Here is a 25,592-nt window from a genome sequence, read left to right as displayed (position 1 = left end):
TGATCGATAGTGGGACACACCGTGTGCACCACTGTCAGCTGCGGATGCAGTGCTCGTGCGACTGCACTCTATGGACAAGCTTTCGCTTCTGGAGGAGGTGGAGGAGGAGGGTCGAATGCCTACAGCCAACTGTTTCCTATACCGTGGGCTAGGCAACACTGTGCCATCACAGCTGTCCCCTGTGGACCCTGCATCCACCACATTAACCCAGTGCGCAGTGATGGCCACGTAACGGCCCTGGCCATGCCTACTGGACCATGCATCAGTTGTGAGGTGCACCTTTCCACTCACTTGTTGCTTGAGTGCATGGGCAATGCGGTCTTTCACATGAAGGTGGAGGGCTGGGATGGCTTTGCGAGAAAAGAAGTGGCGACTGGGTAGGTCATAGCATGGTACTGCGTAGGCCATGAGTTCGCGGAAAAAACCACCAACTATATGGTACTGTAAAACAAGGTACAAGGTGTATATAGTAGTGGGGAGAATTGGAATCTCTGTAGACTTCAGGACACAGTTGGATTCTGTCAGGCCCTGTGTCTATAACACCGCAATGTGACCGGCAGAAATTGCCTAGTGTATGACAAACTACAAGGTGTATATAGAATTGGGCAGAATTGGAATCTCCCTAGAGTGTAGGTCTGTAAGAACGGACAAACTCCTCGGCTTTTCCTTACAGAGTCACACACGTATATAGCTTCAATTTGGCCGTGATAACAGCCGTTACACGGTACTGAGAGAGGAGCGTGCACGTACACCGCTGTACGGTGTATGTAAAATTGTCAAGCTCCGTGTTTTTGTATACGGACTGACACACGCTGTCTCTCTCTAATTTTGAATGTAATCAAATATACTAAACTGTTTGAAAAACAGACAAACCTATAAGGTGTAGGTCTGTAAGAACGGACAAACTCCTCGACTTTTCCTTACAGAGTCCCACACGTAGATAGCTTCAATTTGGCCATGATAAAAGCGTTACATGGTACTGAGAGAGGAGCGTGCATGTACACCGCTGTACGGTGTATGTAAAATTGTCAAGCTTCGTGCTTTTGTATACGGACTGACACATGCTGTCTCTGTCTAGTTTTGAATGTAATCAAACAGCAAATATACTAAACTGTTTGAAAAACGGACAAAACTATAAGGTGTAGGTCTGTAAGAACGGACAAACTCCTCGGCTTTTCCTTACAGAGTCACACACTTAAATAGTTTCAATTTGGCCGTGATAACAGCCGTTACACGGTACTGTGTGAGGAGCGTACACCGCTGTACGGTGTGTGAAAAAATGAACGCTCACTACCTCACCAGGACAAAACAATACAATTTGGATTGCTTTTAAAAAAGTAGTTTGAACACCAGTGTGCACACAGCAATGCAGCTAGCCTTAAAAGGCAGGCTAATCACCAGCGCTGCTGCACAAAAGCAAAAATCTTCACCTTTCACTGCACAGTAACTACAGTGAAAAGCGCTAGCAGCAGTAGTTTTTTTTTTCTTTTTGCCTTCTTAACGCCCTCCCTACAGAATCAGCAGCTGCAGCAGCTCTCCCTATTCTGAGATCAGCATGAGTAACATGGCGGTCGGCGTCCCTGCCCTTTTATACCCCCTGTGACACCACACAAAGCAAGCCAATCACTTGCATGCCCTTCTCCAAGATGGTGGTGACCGATGCCTATGTCATCACGTTGCCACAGTGTCCGTTCTTCCTGAATGGCAGAAAAAGGGCACTAAAGCATCTTTTGAAATGCGACTTTGGCGCTAAAGTTGCCGACCTCGTGGCCGACCTCACGCTAAGGTCGGGTTTCGTTTCATGAAACCCGACTTTGGCGAAAGTCGGCGACTTTTGAATTTTTTCGACCCGTTTTGCTCAACTGTAGTGTTTACTGATCGCATTAATTTATTTTATATTTAGGTAGATTGAAACTCTTTGAACACAGAGATACAAAATTTGTGTATTTTTTTATTAAAATTTTTAATTTTTAATGGGGGAAAACAAGTTGATAATAACTTTCATGTTCATTTCATTTTTTTTCATAATTTTTAAAACTTTTTTTCCACTTTTCAATGCATTGATTAGTCCTCTTAGGGGACTTTATTGTCTGATCGCTTCCTCCATACACAGCAATGCCACAGAATTGCTGTAAATAGCAAATATTAAGGTCTGCTATGAATGCCAGCTTTTACAGAAGTGTCGTCATGAAAGGCATAGAGGTCTTCAGCAGATCCCTGGCTGTCATAGCAACCCACTGGTGCCCCCTGATCATGTTATGGCCATGCCAATGGGCATATTCAACCGCACGCCCTCCTGCTGGTGCATTGTCAATGCCGCTGTCACAGAATGACAGCAGCACTTGATAGGTTAACAGCCGTGGCCTCCATACATGGCTTTTAGAGGAAGACAATGTCTAATTAAATCAGCCATCATCTGCCAGGAAAAATGCAGGCTCGACTACTTGGTACCCTGTAAGTCATATGTTGTTAAGGGGTTAAACATGAAGAAACTGGAATAACACAAGAACAATAGGGTTTAATAAAAGTTACAGAGTGGAGACCAAAGGCAATGGTACTCACTAGAGATGATCGACTTTGCCTTTTTTAGGGTCGAGTCGGGTTTCATGAAACCCGACTTTCGCAAAAGTCGAGTCTAACGAAATCGGCCGACTATAGGGAAAAGTCGAAACACGAAACCCAATGCAAGTCAATGGGGAAGCAAAGTCAGCAGGGAGTGGAGGACAGTAAACACACCTACAGTGCCCATTTCAATGCCAAAAACATCAATTCTTATTACTGAAGCTTGTCAACCTTAATTTACTTAATAATAATAGTTAGGCATTGAAAACTGGGGGTTATTTGGCTAAAGTTGTGGGGGGTGGGGCTGGCTCCAGGTTTTCGTGTGCCCTGGGCCAAAGAGTGTCAGTGCGCCCCTTTAACACATACTACAACTCAAGATGCTCCGATACAGCACAGAAATATAGGTATAGTACAATGACAAATACTTCACTGCTTACATGACATGACTGATCTATTTTAAATTGTACAATAGCTCAAAAAAAAGGACAGTATATTACTCCATACAGTATTATGGCCACCACATTGTGCCCAATACAGAATAATGAGCCCCATATATTTCTCCATACAGAATAATTGGTCACAGGGGAAAATGTGTGTAGATGGGTAGGCAGCTGGCTTAGTGATAGAAAACAAAGAATGGCTATTAATGGTGCATACTCAGATTGGGCCAGGCTTACTAGTGGGGTACGACAGGGTTCTGTATTGGGCCCCCTACTATTTAATATATTTATTAATGATCTAGTGGATGGCTTACACAGTAAAATATAGGTATTTGCAGATGATACAAAACTATGTAAGGTAGTTAACACAAAGGAGGACAGTTTGCAACTACAGACAGATTTGAGTAAATTGGAGAATTGGGCTGAAAAATGGCAAATGAGGTTTAACACAGATAAGTGTAAGGTTATGCACATGGGAAGGAGAAACATGCTACAATTACTTACTAAACGGGAAACTGCCGGGGAAATCAGACATGGAAAAAGACTTAGGCATCTTAGTCAATAAGAAGCTAAATTGGAGTGCCCAGTGTCAGGCAGCTGCCACCAAAGCAAATAGGGTCATGGGATGCATTAGAAGAAGTCTGGGGACACAAGATGAAAACATAATTCTCCCTCTGTACAAATCACTCGTCAGACCACACTTGGAGTATTGTGTGCAATTTTGGACGCCGGTGCTCAAGAAAGACATTACTGAACTTGAAAGGGTCCAAAGGCGGGCTACTAAAATGATAAATGGAGTTGGTTCACTACAATACCCAGAAAGGTTATCAAAATTAGGTCTATTTACTCTAGAAAAGAGAAGACTTAGGGGAGACCTAATATATATGAACAAGTATATCAGAGGGCAATACAGAGATCTCTCCAATGAACTGTTTGTACCAAGGACTGTGACAAGAACAAGGGGGCATTCTCTTCGTTTGGAGGAAAGACAATTTCTGCACCAGCATAGAAGAGGGTTCTTCAAGGTTAGAGCAGTGAGGCTCTGGAATTCTCTTCCTGAGGAAGTGGTGATGGCCAACTCACTGAATGAATTTAAGAAAGGAATGGATGCTTTTCTTGTGAATAACAGTATAGAAGGTTACGAATAACATAATATTATAGGTAGATGGTTGACCCAGCTTAGGGGAAGGAATTTTTTTCCCTATGGAGAAAATTGGCTTCTACTCTGTGGGTTTTTTTTGCCTTCCCCAGGATCAACAATGCAGAACAGCTGCACTAAAAATAGGCTGAACTAGAAGGACATAAGGTCTTCCTTCAGCCTTCAAAACTATGTTACTATGTTACTATATAATGTTCCATACAGTATAAGATGAGCTCCACATAATGCTACAGTATATAATGGTCCCCATGGATGATGCTCCAGTGTGTTATGGGCCCAAATAATGCTCCACATATAATGGGCTCCATTTCTAATGCTCCAATGTATAATGGGCCCTGTAAATGCTGCTCCAGTGTCTGATGTCCCCAATCTGGAATGCTCCAGTAAATGATGGGCCTCATGGATGATGCTCCAGTGTATGATGGGCCCTAATAATGCTCCATATATAATGGGCCCCATTTCTAATGCTCCAGTGTATAATGTGCCCCATAGATGCTGCTCCAGTGTCTGATCTGCCTCATTTTGGAATGCTCCAGTATATGATGGGCCTCATGGATGATGCTCCAGTGTATGATGGGCCCTAATAATGCTCCATATATAATGGGCTCCATTTCTAATGCTCTAGTGTATAATGGGTCCCGTAAATGCTGCTCCACTGTCTGATGTCCCCAATCTGGAATGCTCCAGTATATGATGGGCCTCATGGATGATGCTCCAGTGTATGATGGACCCTAATAATGCTCCATATATAATGGGCCCCAATTCTAATGCTCCAGTGTATAATGTGCCCCATAGATGCTGCTTCAGTGTCTGATCTTCGCCCATTTATAATGCCCCAGTATATGATGGAAATCATGGATGATGCTCCAGTGTATGATGGGCTCAAATAATGCTCCATATATAATGGGCTCCATTTCTAATTATCCAGTGTATAATGAACCCCGTAAATGCTGCTCCAGTGTATGATGTCCCCCATTTGGAATGCTCCAGTATATGATGGGCCCCATTTTTAATTAACCCAGGCATGGTATGTGAAAAGAGCTCCATGGAGTAATCTGAAGTGTGTGCTGCTGCATCCTTTACTTTTGGTGTGGGTGAAGGAGACAAGGAAAGGGGTTGCTCCTGACCAGAAGCCAGCACTGACGACTCAGTGCTTGCATTTTTTTAAACTTCAGAAAAGGAAGCAATAGAGCTGGAGACCCGTTTCAGCAATCTCCGCATATGTATACACGGAGTGTCACACACACACGCTGACTCTGTATAGATATGACTGTAATGCGAACGGCAGATATACAATACTGTTTGAGAATCGGACAGCTGTATAAGGTGTCTGTATGGAAAATTGTAAATCTCCGTTTATTTTTATACAGAGTGATACACGCTGTCTCTGTATAGTTTTGACTGTAAGCAAACAGCAGATATACGAAACTGTTTGAAAAGCGGACAGCTCCATAAGGTGTAGGTCTGGAAAAATGGAAAATCTCCTCGGTTTGTTTTTCCAGAGTCACATATAGATAGCTTGTATTTGTCTGTGATACCAGCCAGTACACGGTAGTGTGTGAGGCGTGTACACCGCTATACGGTGTCTGTATGGAAAATTGTCATTCTTCGTCTATTTTTATACGGAGTGACACACGCTGTCTCTGTATAGTTTTGACCGTGATCAAACAGCAGATATACGAAACTGTTTGAAAAGTGGACAGCTCTATAAGGTGTAGGTCTGGAAAAATGGAAAATCTCCTCGGTTTGGTTTTCCAGAGTCACACACAGATAGCTTGTATTTGTCCGTGATATCAGACGGTACATGGTAGTGTGTGAGGAGCGTACACCGCTATGCGGTGTATGAAAAAATGAACGCTCAGTTACTCACCAGAACAAAATAATAAAAGTTGGAGTGTTTTGAAAAAAGCAGTTTGAATAGCAGTGTACACACAGAAATGCAGCTATCATGTAGCCTTAAAAGACAGCCTAATCACCACCAGCGCTGCTGCACACAACAAAAATCCTCCCCTGTCACTGCACACTGTACAGTGAAAAGTGCTATCAGCAGAAGAAATTTTTTTTTTTCTTCTTCCCTGCCTAACGCTCTCCCTTATTCAGAATCAGCAGCAGCACCTCTCCCTATTCTAAGATCGGCAGAAGTCAGATGGTGGTCGGCGGTCACAACCTTTTATAGCGACTGTGATTCCACACAAAGCCAGCCAATCACTGCAATGCCCTTCTCTAAGATGGTGGTGGCCGTTGCCCATGTCATCACGTTGCCCACAGTGTGCGTCCTCCATCATTAGCTGAGAAAAGTTGCTGGAAGCATTATTTGAAACGCGACTGAGGCGCTCGGTGACCTCATGGCCAACCTCACGCTATGGTCGTGTTTCGATCGGTGAAACCCAACTTTAGCAAAAGTCGGCGGATTCTGAATTTGCCGACCCGTTTCACTCAATTCTAGTACTCACCTGGTGTGGCTGTGTGACCACAACCACAAAAAAGGCTCAAAGATGCTGCAGACTCACAACTGGAAACAACTGAATTGGATTGAAATAGTTAATTCTGAGCCACCAGTAAATCAAAGATGGAGGATAAAAGTGATATCCAGATATGCAGTTCATTAGTCCATGTGTTTCGGAGTTACAAACTTCTTTATCAGGAAGAAGTTTGTAACTTTGAAAAACATTGACTAATAAACTACATATCTGGATACCACTTGCATCTTCCATCCTTGATCTACTGTTGGCGCAAAATTAACCCTTTCTTTCCAATTCAGTTGTTAGGGGGTTAAAGGAACTTTTGTATTTCTTTTGAAATTACTATATTTGGGATAAGATTTTGTTTGCCTTTTTACAAACACATAGCATTATTCTAAGACAATTGCAGCCTGAAATACAAAAATCATTTAAAAATAATTTTACAAAAAGTTAACATTTAACTGTTCTTTAATAGTCTGAGAATGAAACATTTTCTCACCTGTCTCGTCTTGCATTTAGCACTGAAGACTGTCCATTCACTAAGGAATGATGAGTTATTGGTGGTGATGCTTTGGAAGTGATGGAGGAGGTAGTAGAGGAATTGTTAGTAGTGAGGTCTAGCCCTCCATGTTTAATGCCATTGTCTTCTATACTATGAACTCCAGTCACCTCTTTCCACAATTGCTGTATCTCCGCAGGGCTTAAACCAGCTGTGAGACAAAACAGTGCTTTGTTAATAACACCATGTCATTTTCACAAGACCCTGAATATTAAGCCTGGACTTGTACAAACAGTAATGAGAATTTTAAATATTAGGCCAAGCAAAACATATTTATTATTTATATCTGCCAATCCATGTGATTATCACCGTTCATTTTGTGCTTTCCTGAAATACATCAGTCATTGATCCTATCACTTGATGTTGAGTTATTCAAATACTTTTATATCAGACAAAACTTATCCAAAGGGTAGTTTAACCACAAGTAACCTGTTCAATATGATACCCTATGGGGCAATCAACTGATCATGGTGGATCTGGATTACAGACCTCTGATAGTTTGTGTTTTTAGGGGTAAAAATAGTGGGTTACATAATGTTAAATGATGACTGTTTCGATGTAGAAATTAAAGGCCATGTCCACCACAGCAAGAGCCACTAACTGTAGTGTCTCTGCTCTGGTTCATTGAACCGAAACTATGACGTCTACATTCCAAAAAACAAGCACCTGAACAGATAATGTCCAGAGGGAGACCATTTAAGTGTGTTATAGCTAATTGTTAGCAGATCTTGGACATTTCATTGGGAATCCCTAACAATATTTAGTTTAGGTAGGTAGCTCATCATTCCCAAGACAACTGCTAAAACAGGAAATAAGGATTTTAATTCTGATTGTACAAGTTTATGGGGGTAATTAACAGAGCACTCAGCAAATAGTTATATCACGTGTATGGCTACCTTTACAATAACTTTTGATGTTAAATTTTTTTTGGCAAATGCAGACAAGTTTTTAAGAGGTCATACATGTTAGAATTTGCTGGTGCTTCAATACTTAAATTGGGCAAAGGACAAAAATTAATATAAAAAAATTAAGCTCTCAAAAGGAGCACAAGAAAATTTACCTTGTGGTAGGGACTGTACTGGAAGAGCTGATTGGCTGGGCGGGATGGAAATCAGTCCCTGCCGTTGAAGATTAAGCAGGTGTTGTTGTTGCTGCAGTTGTTGCATCTGAAGAAGTTGCTGTTGGAAGACAAGCTGTTGGGCCGCTAATTGTTGCTGCTAGGAAATGAAACACAATGGTAATTTTTTGAATAAATGTTCAGGGTACAAAAGTGCAAACACAGAGCATTAACACCAGGTAATGTTAGTGAAAGGCAAGAATATGCGGCTCACCTAGTGGTGTTTTATGAAGGCACAACACCTGTAGATGTGCTGTAACTGCTACTGCAATACCATAGCTGGAGAAGAAAAACTTCTTCCAGAGGAATAATAGTAGAGGAGGAAGATATCACTTTGAATGGGCTGCAACAAATGGGAAGCTTTTTGCATTCCAAAATGTTTTTCTATTGTCAAACATTTCGGTGCTGAACCAAAGTAAAAATGGCACCAGTCTGGCACCGAATTGCGTTGGAACAATAAACAACTATATAGGAATACAGAAGGCTTCTCATTTACCACAGGACAGCCTGTCTAACATGATTTTGTCCTCATATAATAGCAATTTTTTTGACTGTCACATTACTCTCAAATACAATAATTACATTTGCATTCTGGATAAAATTCCTTGCATACATTGGACACGTAGGTTTGTAATGTAACCAAGAAAAGACGACATTTTAATACCATACCAAAACCATACAAGTGGTATTAAATTGATGAAATGCTAAAGCACTTGACTTTTCTGAGGTCATATATCCCTTTATAGTGAAAACTAATTACGTAGCTGTTTACCTTTAGAAAATAACTTTCATTCTATCACAGAATAATAACATACACTCAATATAAAGGTAAATGGCAAAGCTAAAATGTTCAGCAATTGACTAATATTTCTACTCTTTTGTGAAGAGTTTCTATTATATAATGAAAACCAGAATGCGGTATAGTAATTTTTACCTTTTATTACTATTGCTGTTAGTAAAGTTATATCGTGTGGTGTGCTTTATATTGATTCTGTATAAAAAGCATTTTTTGATCCAGTTTTTTTTGCCTATACAATTGTAAAATTTCTTGATTATTTTGTTTTATTGCTACAGATAATAACCAAAGTGTCTGCACCATATCAAAATAGGATTGGAGTTCAGACAGGTGTGATTTATAGTCTTCAAGCGATATAATAAATACATTGACATAAGCTAAAAGTAGCACACTACTTTGGCTCTTTCTAACAGGCAGATGTGTCTTTCAAAGTATGCATGTGTAATCCACAGCTGCCCATGAGTGCAGTCTCCAGTGATCTATTAGTAAATTGGGATGTAGCCTTTATTCCAATAGCCTGTTAGCTCTTTCTTTTCTCTTGTTTGGAATACATTAAGCCCACACTACACTGAAGGGAGAGAATTGCCCTATTATTAGAAAAAGTATAACTTCCAATTTTGTGAGGCATTACAAGACGAACCAGAGTTCTCTAGACTCAAGAGAATATAAGATGGCAGTCACACTTCAGAAAGAGACAAGCTGCTGTAGGAGACCTTTCCTTTTTAGTTTGGGGAAAAGAGAAACTTCTGATGCACTCACTGGAAAACAGACTGCATAATGGAGCAAGTCATGTGGATTGCCCAAAGCCTCAGGAGAAATAAGGGAACAATTTCTATGCTGTAGTTGATGCCTGTCTGAAATTCTATTCACAAATCCAAACAGAAACAAAGCCTCAGGAGGTCAATACTGTTTCCTGTAGGTTTGCATAATGGGCAGCTTAAAGACAATGTCTACAAAACCTGCTGATCAATTTAACTACTTCAACATGTTATATTTGCATTATGTTTATATTTGATGCATTCTGCCGACAAGTGCTGGGTAGGCCTGAGAAGCCGGCTTGTCAGCTTGATTTATGAGCACATCAAACTGTAACTTTCTATTCGCTAGTCCAAATCTCTAGTAGCAGTTCATTAATCAGGGGCCCGTGACTTTGAAATTTATGCTCCACCATTTTTGAACAATAAGCCAACTTTGCATGCTTCTTGAACTGTATCAAAAAAGGAAAGAAACCACATTTGTTGTATTTCATCAGTTTTCTAGTAGAGTACTATGCTTTTCATTTTTATACCTATACGTGTGAAAGTATACAGCAGAATAAATTAAGAAGATATTCTCATTTTATCATTTTTATGGCTCATGATATTATTTTCCAATACAAATGGAAACCTAATTTAAGCCAAGCCATCTTTTTGGTAACTAAGTTAGTTTTGTATATTGAACACTTAGGCTCTGTTCACATTGCCATCATGGCTTCTCCTGACCATTCAGAGCATATGATAATATTACATACAGCAAAACAAAACACTGGCTGAGTGGTTAGTTCTGTTGCCTTGCAGCATTGTTGTATTGGTGTTTCCTGGATTGTATGGGGACATTAAGGATTGAATGGCTTAGGCTAGTTTCACACTAGTGTTTCTCAGAGCTGCAGAGGGCTGAGGATGTCCTCCGTGTAGCTCTGCCCACTGCCACACCCCCTCTGGTCAGCTCCACCTATGGCCACATGCGGCCTGCGTATCTATCTTTAACATTAGGTACGCAGGCCGTGCGGACGTATGTGGATGCGACCGCATGCGTCGTTTTGATGATGTGGTGAAAAAAAATTCTAACTCGTGTTCAACGTGGGTTGCCACATCGTCAAAACGACACATGCGGTTGCATCCACATACATCTGCATGGCCTGTGTACCTAATGTTAAAGATAGGTATGCAGGCTGCATGCAGGCCGCATGCGGCCGTAGGCGGAGCAAACCGGAGGAGGTACGGAAATGGGCGGAGCTACACGGAGGACGTCCGCAGCCCTCTGCAGCTCTGAGAAATGCCAGTGTGAAACTAGCCTAATATCTAATTCACACTGGATTTCACACTGCGGTGCTTGCAAGGTTCCATCTGAATCCTCCTATATATGAGATTTAGATAAACCCCCACCAGGCCATAGATTGCAATGACATGAATGGTGATATGTGTTGGTGCTTTTGTCTGTAATTTTGAATGGGCACAGAAACGTAGCAGACTACACAGATGGACACTTTGAGAAAACACAAATAGAGTTAATTTAAACTCTGTTTGTGTCATTGTAGCTTATGGCCCTGTTGGCTTTTCATCTGAATGCCATTTTTAGAAGAATTAAAGCGGAACACCACAAACATACTGCAGAAATGTAGTGAGAACAAGGCCTTACCAATATAAATCAATTAATATTGCTAATATACTTCCTTAAAACTTCACTGACTTCAGAATCCATCAAATGGTCCCAGTATGGATTCTCATTATGTTCCAAAGCAGTCAGTGAGCTTCTATTGACTCTACATATTTTGTTGACTTCATAATGGGACTAGATGTTACTGGGCATTTACACTGCAAGGTAATCATGAACAAGAATTCTTAAACACGCTAGTTTCATAATTATATTGCCATGTAAACTTGTTCATTGTGTGAAATGATCTTTTCTGCAGCACAAAAGATCATTATTCTTGGCTGTGCATCATCCGGTGTAAACAGGACTCGCATTGCCGAAAACCACAGCAGACTATGCACATTGAGCAATAAATATATCTCTATATATAAAAGTGAATGTATGTATGTGTGTGTATCACCAACCAATCACGAAGCATCTTTCATTTCACCATAGCTAGTTAAAAGAAGCTGAGCTTTGATTGGTTGCTATGAGCAAGTTTTCCCACTTGACAACACCTCAGCAGACACTGACATGGTGGGAGAAATCTAGCATTCCCAGGAACATAAGCTCCCAGCCATTGTCTGCCCCATAGACAGGAGCAGAGCACAGGACAGAAATGAATCTCCCCCTCCCGTGGATCATTGGTATGCAAGTTAGGGCAAATCCACTAAGCGTTTTGGTACTGACCCTAGTCCTATCTTAAAGGGATCCCCGGTATGGAAGTCAGGGCAATTGCCTTCAAATGCTCTGATACTAACCCCAGGCTCTCTTAAAGGGATCTCCTGTACGGAAGTTAGGGTAAATCCCTCAGAGCTCTGATTCTCACCCCAGGCTTCTATAAAAGGGATCATTGGTATGGAAGTCAGTGTAAATCCACTCAGCGCTCTGGTTCTGATGCCAGGCCTGTCTTAAATGGATCCCCGATATGGAAGTTAGGACAAATCCCTCAGCACTGTGGTTCTGACCCCAGGCCTCTCTTAAAGGGATCCCCGCTATGGAAGTTAGGATCGTTCCACTCAGCGCTATGGTTCTGACCACATGGTCTCTTAAAGGGATCCCCAGTATGGAAGTAAGGGCAATTCCACTAAGCGCTCTGGTTCTGATCAAAGGCCCCTCTTAAAGGGATCCCCGGTATGGAAGTTACGGTAAATCCCTCAGTGCTCTGATTCTGACCCCAGTCTCTCTTAAAGGGGTCATTGGTATGGAAGTTAGGGCAATTCCACTCAGCGCTCTGGTTCTGATGCCAGGCTTCTCTTAAAGGGATCCCCGGTATGGAAGTTAGGACCGTTCCACTCAGAGCTCTGGCTCTGACCCTAGGCTGACAGGATGATGTGGGATATTAGGGGTAGTAGCCCGGTGGCTCTGGCTGTCAGGAGGATGTCGGATATTAGGGGTAGTAGTCCGGTGGCTCTGGCTGATGGGATGATTTGGGATATTAGGGGTAATAGTCCGGTAGCTCTGATGGAATGATGTGGGATATTAGGGGTAGTAGTCCGGTGGCTCAGACTGGATGATGTGGGATATTAGTGGCAGTTGTCCGGTGGCTCTGGCTGACAGGATGATGTGGGATATTAGGGGTAGTAGTTCGGTGGCTCTGACTGACAGGATGATATGGCATATTAGGGGTAGTAGTCCGGTGGCTCTGGCTGACGGGATGATGTGGGATATTAGGGGTAGTAGTTCGGTAGCTCTGGCTGACAGGATGATGTGGGATATTAGTAGTCCAGTGGCTCTGGCTGACAGGACGATGTGGGATATTAGGGGTAGTAGTCCGGTGGCTCTGGCTGATGGAACGATGTGGGATATTAGGGGTAGTAGTCCGGTGGCTTTGACGGGATGATGTGGGATATTAGGGGTAGTAGTCTGGTAGCTCTGGCTGACGGGATGATGTGGGATATTATAGTGAATGTGACTATGCGGAGTGGGCGGGGCTATACACTCAGCTTGATATACTTATAGATATAATTATAATAATTTATTATAACTAACCATAGTTAGTTACTAATCCTGGGCAGCGCTGGGCTCTTCAGCTAGTATATATATATATATATGTATATATATATATATATATATATAGATCGCTCAGTGCGCATAGTTTAATTTTCACATTTTTAATTTGTGTGCCCTTAAATCAGAGTCGTGTCACACAAATGAGTTAATAAATAACATTTCCTACATGTCAACTTTACATCAGCACAAATTTGGAAACACTTTTTTTGTTAGGAAGTTATAAGGGTTAAAAGTTGATTAGCGATTTCTCATTTTTCCCAAAAATTTACAAAACCATTTTTTAGGGACTGTCTCACATTTGAAGTGACTTTTGGGGGGTCAGTATGACAGAAAATACCCAAAAGTGACACCATTCTAAAAACTGCACCCCTCAAGGTGTGTAAAACCACAATCAAGAACTTTATTAAGCCTTCTTATGTTTCACGAGAACTAAAGCAATGTGGAAGTAAAAAATTAACATTTAACTTTTTTCACAAAAAAATTAATTTAGACCCAAACTTTTTTATTTACACAAGGGTATCAAGAGAAAGTGGACAACAAATTTGTTATGCAATTTCTCCTGAGTACCTCGATACCCCGTATGTTGGGGAAAGCCACTGTTTGGGTGTATAGTAGTGCTCAGAAATGAGGGAGCATCGTTTGACTTTTTTAACACAAAATTGGCTGGAATCGATGGTGGGTACCATGTCATGTTTGAAGACCCCCTGATGTGCCTAAACAGTGGAAACCCCCAAATCTAACTCCAACTTTAACACAATCCTAACCCCAACACACCCCTAACCCCTACACCACAACCCTAACCCCTACACCACAACCGTAAACCCTACACCACAACTGTAACCCCAACACAACCGTAACCCCAGCACAACTTTAACTCTAACACAACCCTAACCTCAGCACAATCCTAACTCAAGTCCCAACCCTAACCTTAATTATATTCTCTGGGGTATCAGCTACCCCCAGGATTTGAGACACCGGAGATTTTCCGACGCTTGGGGGGGCTCTATACACTTATTTTCTCAGCACTGTTACAAAGCAGTGTTGAGGAATAAGTATCCTTAACTGCTGCTGTTAAATGGTGTATCGGCGCTTGTTAAGGGGTTAAGTGTTAACTAAGCCAGTCATCATGTCTTTCATGGTTGATAGTGAGCTAGAGAAAGGGAGCTGGCTTAGCTAGTGAATGGAATCTGAAAGCCATTTTCACATCTCCTACAAACAGAAAAAAGGAAGAAAAATCACTGCTTGTGTTGGAAGGTCATGAGATGCTACTAGAGAACATGTTATAGGGGTAAGAAATTGGGTCAACTATTTGGTTTAGCAAATTAGTTTGAAAATGATTTTTTTAGTAAATCTGTTTAATCTGCATTAACAAAGTCCCTCAAAACTTATTAATTTTATAAGTTATTGACAAACCATCTAAATCTGTCCAATGACAATATCTGCACAAAGTAATTTGTCTATTAACTTTTATATTTACATAAGTTTTCATTAACTACCCTGATAGCCTCCAACACTTCAAAAATATAATGGTATGCTACATTTTTTCCTTTGTATTTGCCCAATAATCTTTGGAAAATGCTAAAGAACAGGTTATTGTTCTATAGCTGCAGGCAATAAAAGGAACAAAAATATCCAGTGAATTTTTAGTTGCATCATATTTATGCTTGTTTGAGAAGTTCACACTATCATCTAGAAGATCACATGTAATATAATTTTGTGCGCTTATCTCAAAGTGGTTCTGCCACATTGTTTGTTTGGGCAACAGTTAAATGCGCTTTCCCACAATAGAGATTTATCACCTATCAACAGGTGAAATCCCACTGATCACTGTATAAACATGGGTTCCCAATTGCTTCTCACCACTGATTCTCCATATAAAGTTTATGGGACATACTAAAGCAACTGATTATTTTATGTTTTTTTTAGGTGCAACACCTTTATAAAAAAAAAATATTCATGTTAACATTAATGGGGTTTGGTGGTGGTTTCTGGTATTTTGGAGGAAAGAAAACTCTTTGCTGTCTGCAAAAAAATTTAAAAATATCAAAAAGCCACATTAAATCATAAGCTAAATCCATCAACTGATTTTGGTTTTAATTTTTTACTTTCAACAAACATATGAACAAACCTCTTTTGCTTGCTTTCCTGGGTGTGGTGGGGTTTGCTGTTGCTGCTGTTGCTGTTGTTGTTGCTGCTGCTGTTGTTGCTGCTGTTGTTGTTGCTGTTGCTGCTGCTGTTGCTGTTGTTGCTGCTGCTGTTGCTGCTGCTGTTGTTGCTGCTGCTGCAAAAGCTGAAGATGTAACTGTTCTTGCTGTTTCTTGTAAAACTCTTGTAGTTGTTGCTGAATAAACCATTTTGACTTTAATAAATAAAGGCAAAAGTTTCATATATTACAAATTACCTAAGCTTCACTACTCTGGACTGTGATTCAAAGCTCTGTATCGAAACAACTGCCATACTGACCTTTTCTAAGAAATTTAAAAACAATGTTTAAGAACTAGCAATTGAATAAAACCTATTACTTTAAATATGTGTATTACATATATTATATATTATCTAAACATGTTTACATACACTATTGTCATGCTAATTATCAAGTGTCATCAAACAGAAGATGTTAGCAGCCTGAGGCTGCTTAATTTCCTCTTAATTGTCAATCCATCAAACCCCAAATAGAAAAGATGTCACAAAGTCATTCTTATCCAATATACACACATATATGTTATTTTTTTATCTTTACAAATATTTTTTAGCAGCATAGCAGATACACTATCTCTCAGTATTAGCTGCATATTAGACTCTGTTCAAAATTTTGCCTTTATTGTTGAGCTTCTGTTCTTGTTTACACAAAAAAATAGCATTAACCACAGCACTATGCTTACAACAAAAAATATTGGAATCCTGACAGAACACTGATAGATCCCTAAAAAATTCATAAAGATTTGTTGAAATCTGTTTAAAACAGGATATTACAAACTCACAAAAGTCAGTTCTGAGCAAAAGCCATAATGCTAGTGTGGACAGAGCCTCAGTATATGTTACAGAAGCCAAATAAAGACAAGCATATTAAAAGAAACTTGTCATGTCCAAAAACGTTATTCTCATGAATTTAGTTTCAATCTGGAGGTAAAAAACAGTGGGGGGAAAAGTATTTAGTCAGGCACCAATTGCGCAAGTTCTCCCACTTAAAAAGATGAGAGAGGCCTGTAATTGACATCATAGGTAGACCACAACTATGAGAGTCAAAATGAGAAAATAAATCCAGAAAATCACCTTGTCTGATTTGTCAAGATTTATTTTTCAAATTATGGTGGAAAGTATTTGGTCACCTAAAAACATGCAAGATTTCTGTCTCTCACAGACCTGTAACTACTTATTTAAGAGACTCCTCTGTCCTCCACTCATTGCCTGTAGCAATGGCACCTGTTTGAACTTGTTATCAGTATAAAAGACACCTGTCCACATCCTCAAACAGTCACACTCCAATCTCCACTATGGTGAAGACCAAAGAGCTGTCGAAGGACACCAGAAACAAAATTGTAGCCCTGCACCAGGCTGGGAAGACTGAATCTGCAATAGGCAAGCAGCTTGGTGTGATGAAATCAACTGTGGGACCAATAATAAGAAAATGGAAGACATACAAGATTACTGATAATCTCTATCGATCTGGGGCTTAATGCAAGATCTCACACCGTAGGGCCAAAATGATCACAAGAACGGTGAGCAAAAATCCCATAATGACACAGGGGAACCTTGTTAATGACCTGCATAGAGCTGGGACCACTGTAACAAAGGCTACCATCAGTAACACACTATGCCGCCAGGGACTCAGATCCTGCAGTGTCAGATGTGTCCCTCTGCTTAAGCCAGTACATGTCCGGGTCCATGTGAAGTTTGCTAGAGAGCATTTGAATTATCCAGAAGAGTATTGGGAGAATGTCATATGGTCTGATGAAACCAAAGTAGAACTGTTTGGTAGAAACAAAACTCGTCGTGTTTGGAGGAGACAGAATGCTGAGTTGCATCCAAAGAACATCATACCTACTGTGAAACATGGAGGTGGCAAAATCATGCTTTGGGGCTGTTTCTCTACAAAGGGTCAAGGACGACTGATCAGTGTACATGAAAGAATGGATGGGGCCACGTATCGTGAGATTTTGAGTGCAAACCCCCTTCCATCAGCAAGGGCACTGAAGATGAAACATGGATGGGTCTTTCAGCATGATAATGATCCCAAGCACACCACCAGGGCAATGAAGGATATGCTTCGTAAGAAGCAAATGAAGGTCCTGGAGTGGCCCAGCCAGTCTCCAGATCTCAACCCCATAGAAAACCTTTGAAGGGATTTGAAAGTCCATGCTGCCCAGCAACAGGTGACACGCCAACCAGGGCCGTAGGGTACTCAGAACTGTGTTGGACAGTTCTTTGGTAAAGTCACGGGATTGTGACCTGACTACGGGGCCCTGGCTGTGCCTTAAAAAGGGGAATATGTATATGGGATTTAACGTGATGCCACCTGTGGTGTCCTGCAACGGATGGCCGACGCTGCTAAAGAAGACCACTGGGGCTGATCGTGATGCAGCTGGGATGGTTCTGCTTGCCACAGGTGGAGTTGGGCCCCAGGGTTACCGATTCTGTTTATGTCAGGCTTCGTGTACCTTGTGTTGCAGTACTCTTGGCACAAGAGATCACTGCAGGACACAAGGGCTGTAGTTTTCTTTTCCTTTACTTGATGGTTGTTAGTACAGACTGGGGCACTGGTAACATTGTAATGGAGAGCCAGGCAGCCTGGAAGCAATTTTGGATACGCCTGGCCAAGTAGGTACGGAAGCATTCCTTCTGCGCTGTTATCCCTTTTTCCTTGCTGCCTAACAGCTCACCCTCCTGCTGCTAACTGTCTCTCCCTATTTTTAAAAACAAACCGTTGCCCGCATGGCAGGCAGCTCGAGCCTATCACAGATGCCGCTCCTTTGTGTCAGCTCCAGGCTCTGGTATGCTGCTGTGTCACTGGGTATTAGATCGGGCCAGGAGATCTGCAGTCCCCTGCCCTCCGGATTTAGCTGCCAGGACTTCAGTACCCACACAACCATGGACTCCGGTATCCGGTTCCTAGCGCTCAGCTTGGGGCGAGTTTAATCATAGCTCCACTCCCCAGGTTCTGCTCGACTTCTCTCCTACTGACCCCTGGTAAGGGGACCCCTCCTTGCTTCCAGGCATGACATTACTCTCACTGAGGGAGGCAAAGCCACTGAGGTAACCGGACTCCTGGGGTGCCATACAGGCCCAAAACATCACTGCTCTAGAGGAGATCTGCATGGAGGAATGGGCCAACATACCACCAACAGTGTGTGCCAGCTTTGTGAAGACTTAAAGAAAACGTTTGACCTCGGTCATTGCCAACAAAGGATATATAGCAAAATATTGAGATGAATTTTTGTTAATGGCCAAATACTTATTTTCCACTATAATTTGAAAAATAAATCTTGTCAATTCAGACAAGGTGATTTTCTGGAATTGTTTTCTCATTTTTACTCTCAGTTGTGGTCTACCTAAGATGTCAATTATAGGCTTCTCTCATCTTTTTAAGTGGGAGAACTTGCACAATTGATGGCTGACTAAATACTTTTTTTCCTCACTGTAGCTTTAAAATCATGTTAAGCTGCCATGTAAGAGCAGCAACTACATGATAAAATTAAATTAAATTCAGCAGCCACAGCTGATTGCTCACATCTAGTAGCAGTAGTGAGGGTGATGTTAAAGTCCCTTCTCACTACATAGTGAGCATACTGTAATCACTCCTCAACTCTTTAATTGACAGACGGCTTCACAAAACATAGTGTAGAGCTGCAGGCTATCAATCAAAGTGATGGGGAGGGATTACAGCACACTCACAGAATAGTGAGCCATGACTGTCAGTGCTCCCTGCACGATCCTTATGACTGAAAGCAAGTGGCTGCAGAGAATATATAAGTTCATTTTCTTCCTTTAGCTGTTTTTCCAGTAAGTGTGTCTAACATGATTTTAACACTATTTACCTGTAGAATAACCTTATGTCTACAAGTAAATATTACCTTTGGACATGACAGACTTTCTTACAGGTTTAATCAGATGATCTTATTATACCACTGTGTTCAGTTTGAGTAAAATTCAGACAGAACAATGACCAATGTACAGCAATAGAGCTGTCAGATAACATCTTTTTCACATGGACTAAGGGTCCCGTTACACATAGCAACGCTCCAGCGATCCCGACAACGATACGACTTGGTAAGGATCACTGGTGCGTCGCTACATAGTCGCTAGTAGTCTGTCAAACAAGCAGATCTATTCAATGATGCAGCAACAATATGGCGATCCATATAACGACCTTGGCGATCATTGAGACCTTGTCACACAGCAGCTATTCTGATGACTCACGCCTGCGTCCCTGAGTTCTGCCTCGCCAACGAGGTCGCTCGTCGGCGTCAAACACAGCGATGCATGCTGGCCAGTGGGACAGCAATGATCAAAAAATGACCTAGGACATTCGAGCATGATCAGCGATTTCCACCGGGGGGGCCGGTCGCCGCTATGTGTCACACATAGCGAGATCCCTGGCGAGGTCGCTGTTGTGTCACAAAACCTGTGACATTTCAGCAATCTCGCTAACAATCTCGTTATGTGAGACGGGGCCTTATGTGTGTTAAGTGAAAAAATTGCAGCATGCACTCTGTCATATATCGGATGACAGTCGCATATTGAAGTCTATGAGGGAGCAAAAAATCATCAGATCCCATATGGATCAGTGTAGTATTTGGTTTGGATGCCATAACTAACTTAGGAAACTTTATTCGTTCATTTATATTTTAAAAATGTTTACATACCATATTTTTCAGACTATAAGACATGGAGGAAAATGGGGGGTGTGTCTTATAGTCCTGATGTACTGGCTCTAGCTGTGGTGGGGAGGTGGGGGCGTAGCATCAGCAGAGCATTGGGTCACAGGATGTTGGAGCTGATGGCTGTGACGAACTCTTGCTCCCACTGCTAAAGAGAAATGAATATTCACTGCATTCCACGCTCACTGGCAAGGAGGGCAATATTCATTTCACATTCATTGCATCTTGGTATGATTGGCTCCCAATCCTTGTCCTGATAAGCATGGCCCCATCCTTATAATTGACCCCCAACCCCATCTTGGAATGTATGGCCCCATCAAAAGACAAAAAAAAAAAAAGAAAAACCATTACACTTACCTACCCGGCACTCCCTCGCAGCGTCCTGCTCCAGTGCCTGCAACTGCTTTATGCTTATAAGCAGCGCATGGCAGGGACATCATGCACTGCTCACAAGCAGAGCACAGCTGCCGGAATGCTCACCGGGACTTGCTCGCACAGAGCAGCGAGTATTCACTGCTCTTCAGTAGCGTGCAGTGTCAGCCACTGGCTTCCTGCTGCTGCCGGCGGTCATGTGTGCTGCTACTTAAGAGAAAGGAATATTCTGGCAGCTGTGCTCTGCTTGTGAGCAGCGTATGATGTCCCTGCTATGTGCTGCTTACAAGCATAAAGCAGTTGCTGGCACCAGAGCAGAACGCCGAGAGGAAGCACTGGATAAGTGTAATGTTTTTTTCTTTATGTTTTCTGATGAGGCCATGCATACTAGGACCGGGATGGAGCCAAACATACCAGAATAGGGATGGGGCCCTGCAAACTATGACAAGATGGGGGCTCGGCATACCAAAACAAGATGGGGGCCCTGCATACCAGGATGAGGATGACGGCCATGCATACTACTACGAGATGAGGGCACTGCACAACAGGATAAGGATGGGGTCATGCATACAAGGACAGGTATGGGGCCAGGCATACCAATATAGGGATGGAGCTATGCATACTAGGATGAGATGAGGGCCCTGCATAGTAAGACGAGATGGGGCACTGCATACCAGGATAAGGATGGGGTCCATACACACTAGGATGAGATGGGGGGCCTTGCATACCAATATAGGGATGGGACCATGCATACCAGGGAATGGGATAGGGCCATGCATACCAGGATAGAGATGGGGCCATGCATACTAGTAAAAGATGGGGGGGCCTGCATGCCAGTATAGGGATGGGACCATGCATACTAGGACGAGATGGGGGGACCCTGCATACCAGTATAGGGATGGTGCCATGCATACCAGTATAGGGGATGGGGTCATGCATAGTAGTATAGGAATGAGGGTGATCATTCCTGCCAGGATAGGGATGAGGGGGCATGCATACCAGGATAGGGATGAGGGGGGCCATGCATACCAGGATAGGGATGAGGGGGCCACGTGTATCAGGATGGGAATGAGGGGGCCAGGTGTATCAGAATGGGGAATATTAAGTACAGAATTTATTAAATTTTTGGCTTCAATTTTTTTTACTAATTTCCTACTCTAAAGCAGTGTCAGACTGGGTTGACAAGGGCCCACCAGTAACATTTACTTTGGGGGGGCTCACTTTTCACCTGCATACAAATATTACATTACTCTTGTTCACAAATTTACCTCTATCTCTATATAATAATAAACTGAGTAGTAGTAGTGGTTAATGAATGATGAGATTCTGCTTATTTTCTGTACAGAGTGAATCAAGTGAATTATTCCAAGTACTGCCCATATGATGGGATTGGGGGCCCAGATCTACACAGGAGCCCACCGGGAGATTCCCCAGTTACCCTGAGGGCCAGTCCAAGCCTGCTCTAAAACCTAGGTGTGTCTTATGGTCCGGTGCGCCTTATAGTCCGAAAAATATAATAAATATGCATGTTACATGAATACCACATACATGTCACAGAGAATTAAAATATAGACAAATGGATGACACATGGATGACAAATGGATGACAATACAGATGAAAATCATCTGAGTTTTCCTGATGAAAAACGGACAAATTTTCATATGCTTGTCTCGCCCGGCATTAAGCTTATTTTATATACACTGGCTTGTTATTATTGTTTTGCAGTTGGATAAAATGGTTTATCTCCAATTAGCTTTTAGAGAGTGGAAAAAATATTTCTTTGCAGGTTAACAAGACATGATGTCTTCAGAAAAGGAGTTTCCCGGTTTATAAACCACAGAATTAGGTATGTTTCTTGCTTTTAATAGTAGAAATAACCATAATGAGCTCATGCCTAGGGATCAAACAAAACTGAAAAAGGTTGTCCAACTCCCCTAATCGTCAATATTTATATCACATGGATATTATGTTTAAACGTTTGTTGCTGTTGATGTTCCTGCTTTTGTTTTAATGGTGATTTTATTAAATATATCCTGCTTTATCAAATAATTTTATGTTTAATCCTTCATTTTCTGACATATACAGTTGTGGCCAAAAGTATTGACACCCCTGCAATTCTGTCAGAAATACTCAGTTTCTTCCTGAAAATGATTGCAAACACAAATTCTTTGGTATTATTATCTTCATTTAATTTGTCTTAAATTAAACAAACACAAAAGAGAAAGAAGCAAAAAGCAAAACATTGATCATTTCACACAAAACTCCAAAAATGGGCCAGACAAAAGTATTGGCACACTCAGCCTAATGCTTTGTTGCACAACCTTTAGCCAAAATAACTGCAACCAACTGCTTCCGGTAACCATCAATGAGTTTCTTACAATGCTCTGCTGGAACTTTAGACCATTCTTCTTTGGCAAACTGCTCCAGGTCCCTGATATTTGAAGGGTGCCTTCTCCAAACTGCCATTTTTAGATCTCTCCACAGGTGTTCTATGGGATTCAGGTCTGGACTCATTGCTGGCCACCTTAGAAGTCTCCAGTGCTTTCTCTCAAACCATTTTTTAGTGCTTTTTGAAGTGTGTTTTGGGTCCTGTCCTGCTGGAAGACCCATGACCTCTGAGGGAGACCCAGCTTTCTCACACTGGGCCCTACATTATCCTGCAAAATTTGTTGGTAGTCTTCAGACTTCATAATGCCATGAACACGGTCAAGCAGTCCAGTGCCAGAGGCAGCAAAGCAACCCCAAAACATCAGGGAACCTCCGCCATGTTTGACTGTAGGGACCGTGTTCTTTTCTTTGAATGCCTCTTTTTTCCTCCTGTAAACTCTATGTTGATGCCTTTTGCCAAAAAGCTCTACTTTTGTCTCATCTGACCAGAGAACATTCTTCCAAAACGTTTTAGGCTTTTTCAGGTAAGTTTTGGCAAACTCCAGCCTGGCTTTTTTATGTCTCGGGGTAAGAAGTGGGGTCTTCCTGGGTCTCCTACCATACAGTCCCTTTTCATTCAGATGCCGACGGATGGTACGGATTGACACTGTTGTACTCTCGGACTGCAGGGCAGCTTGAACTTGTTTGGATGTTAGTCGAGGTTCTTTATCCAACATCTGCACAATCTTGTGTTGAAATCGCTTGTCAATTTTTCTTTTCCGTACACATCTAGGGAGGTTAGCCACAGTGCCATGGGCTTTAAACTTCTTGATGACACTGCGCACGGTAGACACAGGAATATTCAGGTCTTTGGAGATGGACTTGTAGCCTTGAGATTGCTCATGCTTCCTCACAATTTGGTTTCTCAAGTCCTCAGAGAGTTCTTTGGTCTTCTTTCTTTTCTCCATGCTCAATGTGGTACACACAAGGACACAGGACAGAGGTTGAGTCAACTTTAATCCATGTCAACTGGCTGCAAGTGTGATTTAGTTATTGCCAACACCTGTTAGGTGCCACAGGTAAGCTACAGGTGCTGTTAATTGCACAAATTAGAGAAGCATCACATGATTTTTCGAACAGCGCCAATACTTTTGTCCACCCTCTTTTTTATGTTTGGTGTGGAATTATATCCAATTTGGCTTTAGGACAATTCTTTTTGTGTTTTTTTCATTTAAGACAAATTAAATGAAGATAATAATACCAAAGAATTTGTGTTTGCAATCATTTTCAGGAAGAAACTGAGTATTATCTGACAGAATTGCAGGGGTGTCAATACTTTTGGCCACAACTGTATATACTTTTTAGTTAGTGTTACTACATGAACGTCTAAACTAGTGGACAATAGAACTACTTCAATGATTCACCCTTTTTTAAAAATAATATTCCTAACAAATGTCTGCACTGAAAAGTGCACATTAGTGGTATATGCATCTTACTATATGACAAAAGGGAATGCAGGCCAGTATGATTTGCCTACCTATCCCTTTTTTAATTGCTATGTGATATAATTGTATAATTTAATAGTGGCAGCAAAATATATTGAATTCTCACTTGCTTTACAAACTCATTATAAAAAAAATCTACTGACTTGTGGTTCAACCATTTGACTTTTTATTGCTTTGAATTCACTCCTCATAAACCTCAATATGCTACATATTATTTATCATAGAAAGCAGATCTATTTCTTTTCCACATAAAATAAATGTTGGAAAATTTTGCTACTACCATAGTCCTATTATGACTAAAACAAGTGGTAACGTGTTATATATGATAAAAACAACAATCTCCTGCATTTCTCGTTGACACTTCTTGTGCTTTGACAAGTCTAGAAATGTAATGTTCTGTTTCAGATGACAATGTAAACAATCACCTGACAGCACATTATTTTTCTGGGAGTGATATACACTGCTATAAAAGGTGAAGACGAGATAAACATGACAGAAGGTTTATGCAATCCTAACATTCAAGCACTCGGGAAAAATTAACTGTTAAAGGAAGGTAACCAACATTACCTGTTGTAACATAACGGCTTGTTGCTGCTGGAGGAGGGCTTGGAGCTGCTGTGGAGATAGAACTTGCTGTTGAAGGATCTGTTGCATCTGCTGAGGGGTGATCACCTGGGGAGTCATCATGGCCACTGAAACAGGAACCTGCCATAAAGACAAGAAAACATTACTGACAGGCTCACTTTAAATTCAGTGATTGCTTATGGATGTATAGACCCAATTCATATTGATTCTATGCTATTCTGTTACAGACTTGACTCATGTAATGTGAAACTGAGATGTTTATGTCTAAAATAGCATCAAGAAGGATGTAGAGACGACACAGAAGTCTCAACTACTACTACATGCAAATGCAAGACTACCATCCTGGGGAAAGCAGTTTAAATATGCAACAGACTATCATTTATATT

At 41.5% G+C, this 25,592-nt stretch overlaps 1 protein-coding gene across 19 annotated transcripts in view; it reads right to left on the bottom strand.

The window, feature by feature from the left end:
* FOXP2 (forkhead box P2) overlaps positions 1-25,592 on the bottom strand; it is a 461,404-nt gene that overhangs the window by 137,547 nt on the left and 298,265 nt on the right. For 10 of the 19 annotated variants that reach the window (XM_073573315.1, XM_073573312.1, XM_073573322.1 and 7 more), the window contains 4 exons: positions 25,189-25,326; positions 15,628-15,858; positions 8,243-8,399; positions 7,123-7,333 (listed from right to left, as the gene is read on the bottom strand). In XM_073573315.1, coding sequence (XP_073429416.1) covers positions 7,123-7,333; positions 8,243-8,399; positions 15,628-15,858; positions 25,189-25,326 — 737 coding nt within the window. The remainder of the gene's footprint in view (positions 1-7,122; positions 7,334-8,242; positions 8,400-15,627; positions 15,859-25,188; positions 25,327-25,592) is intronic. The other 9 variants (XM_073573317.1, XM_073573325.1, XM_073573324.1 and 6 more) reach the window with 5 other exon arrangements.

The sequence above is a fragment of the Dendrobates tinctorius genome, unplaced genomic scaffold, assembly GCF_039654945.1.
Source record: "Dendrobates tinctorius isolate UK_male_01 unplaced genomic scaffold, ASM3965494v1 ptg000035l, whole genome shotgun sequence".
NCBI classification, from domain to species: Eukaryota; Metazoa; Chordata; class Amphibia; order Anura; family Dendrobatidae; genus Dendrobates; species Dendrobates tinctorius.
Note: the sequence above shows the minus strand (reverse complement) of the source record. Positions and strands in the feature narration are given on the sequence as shown.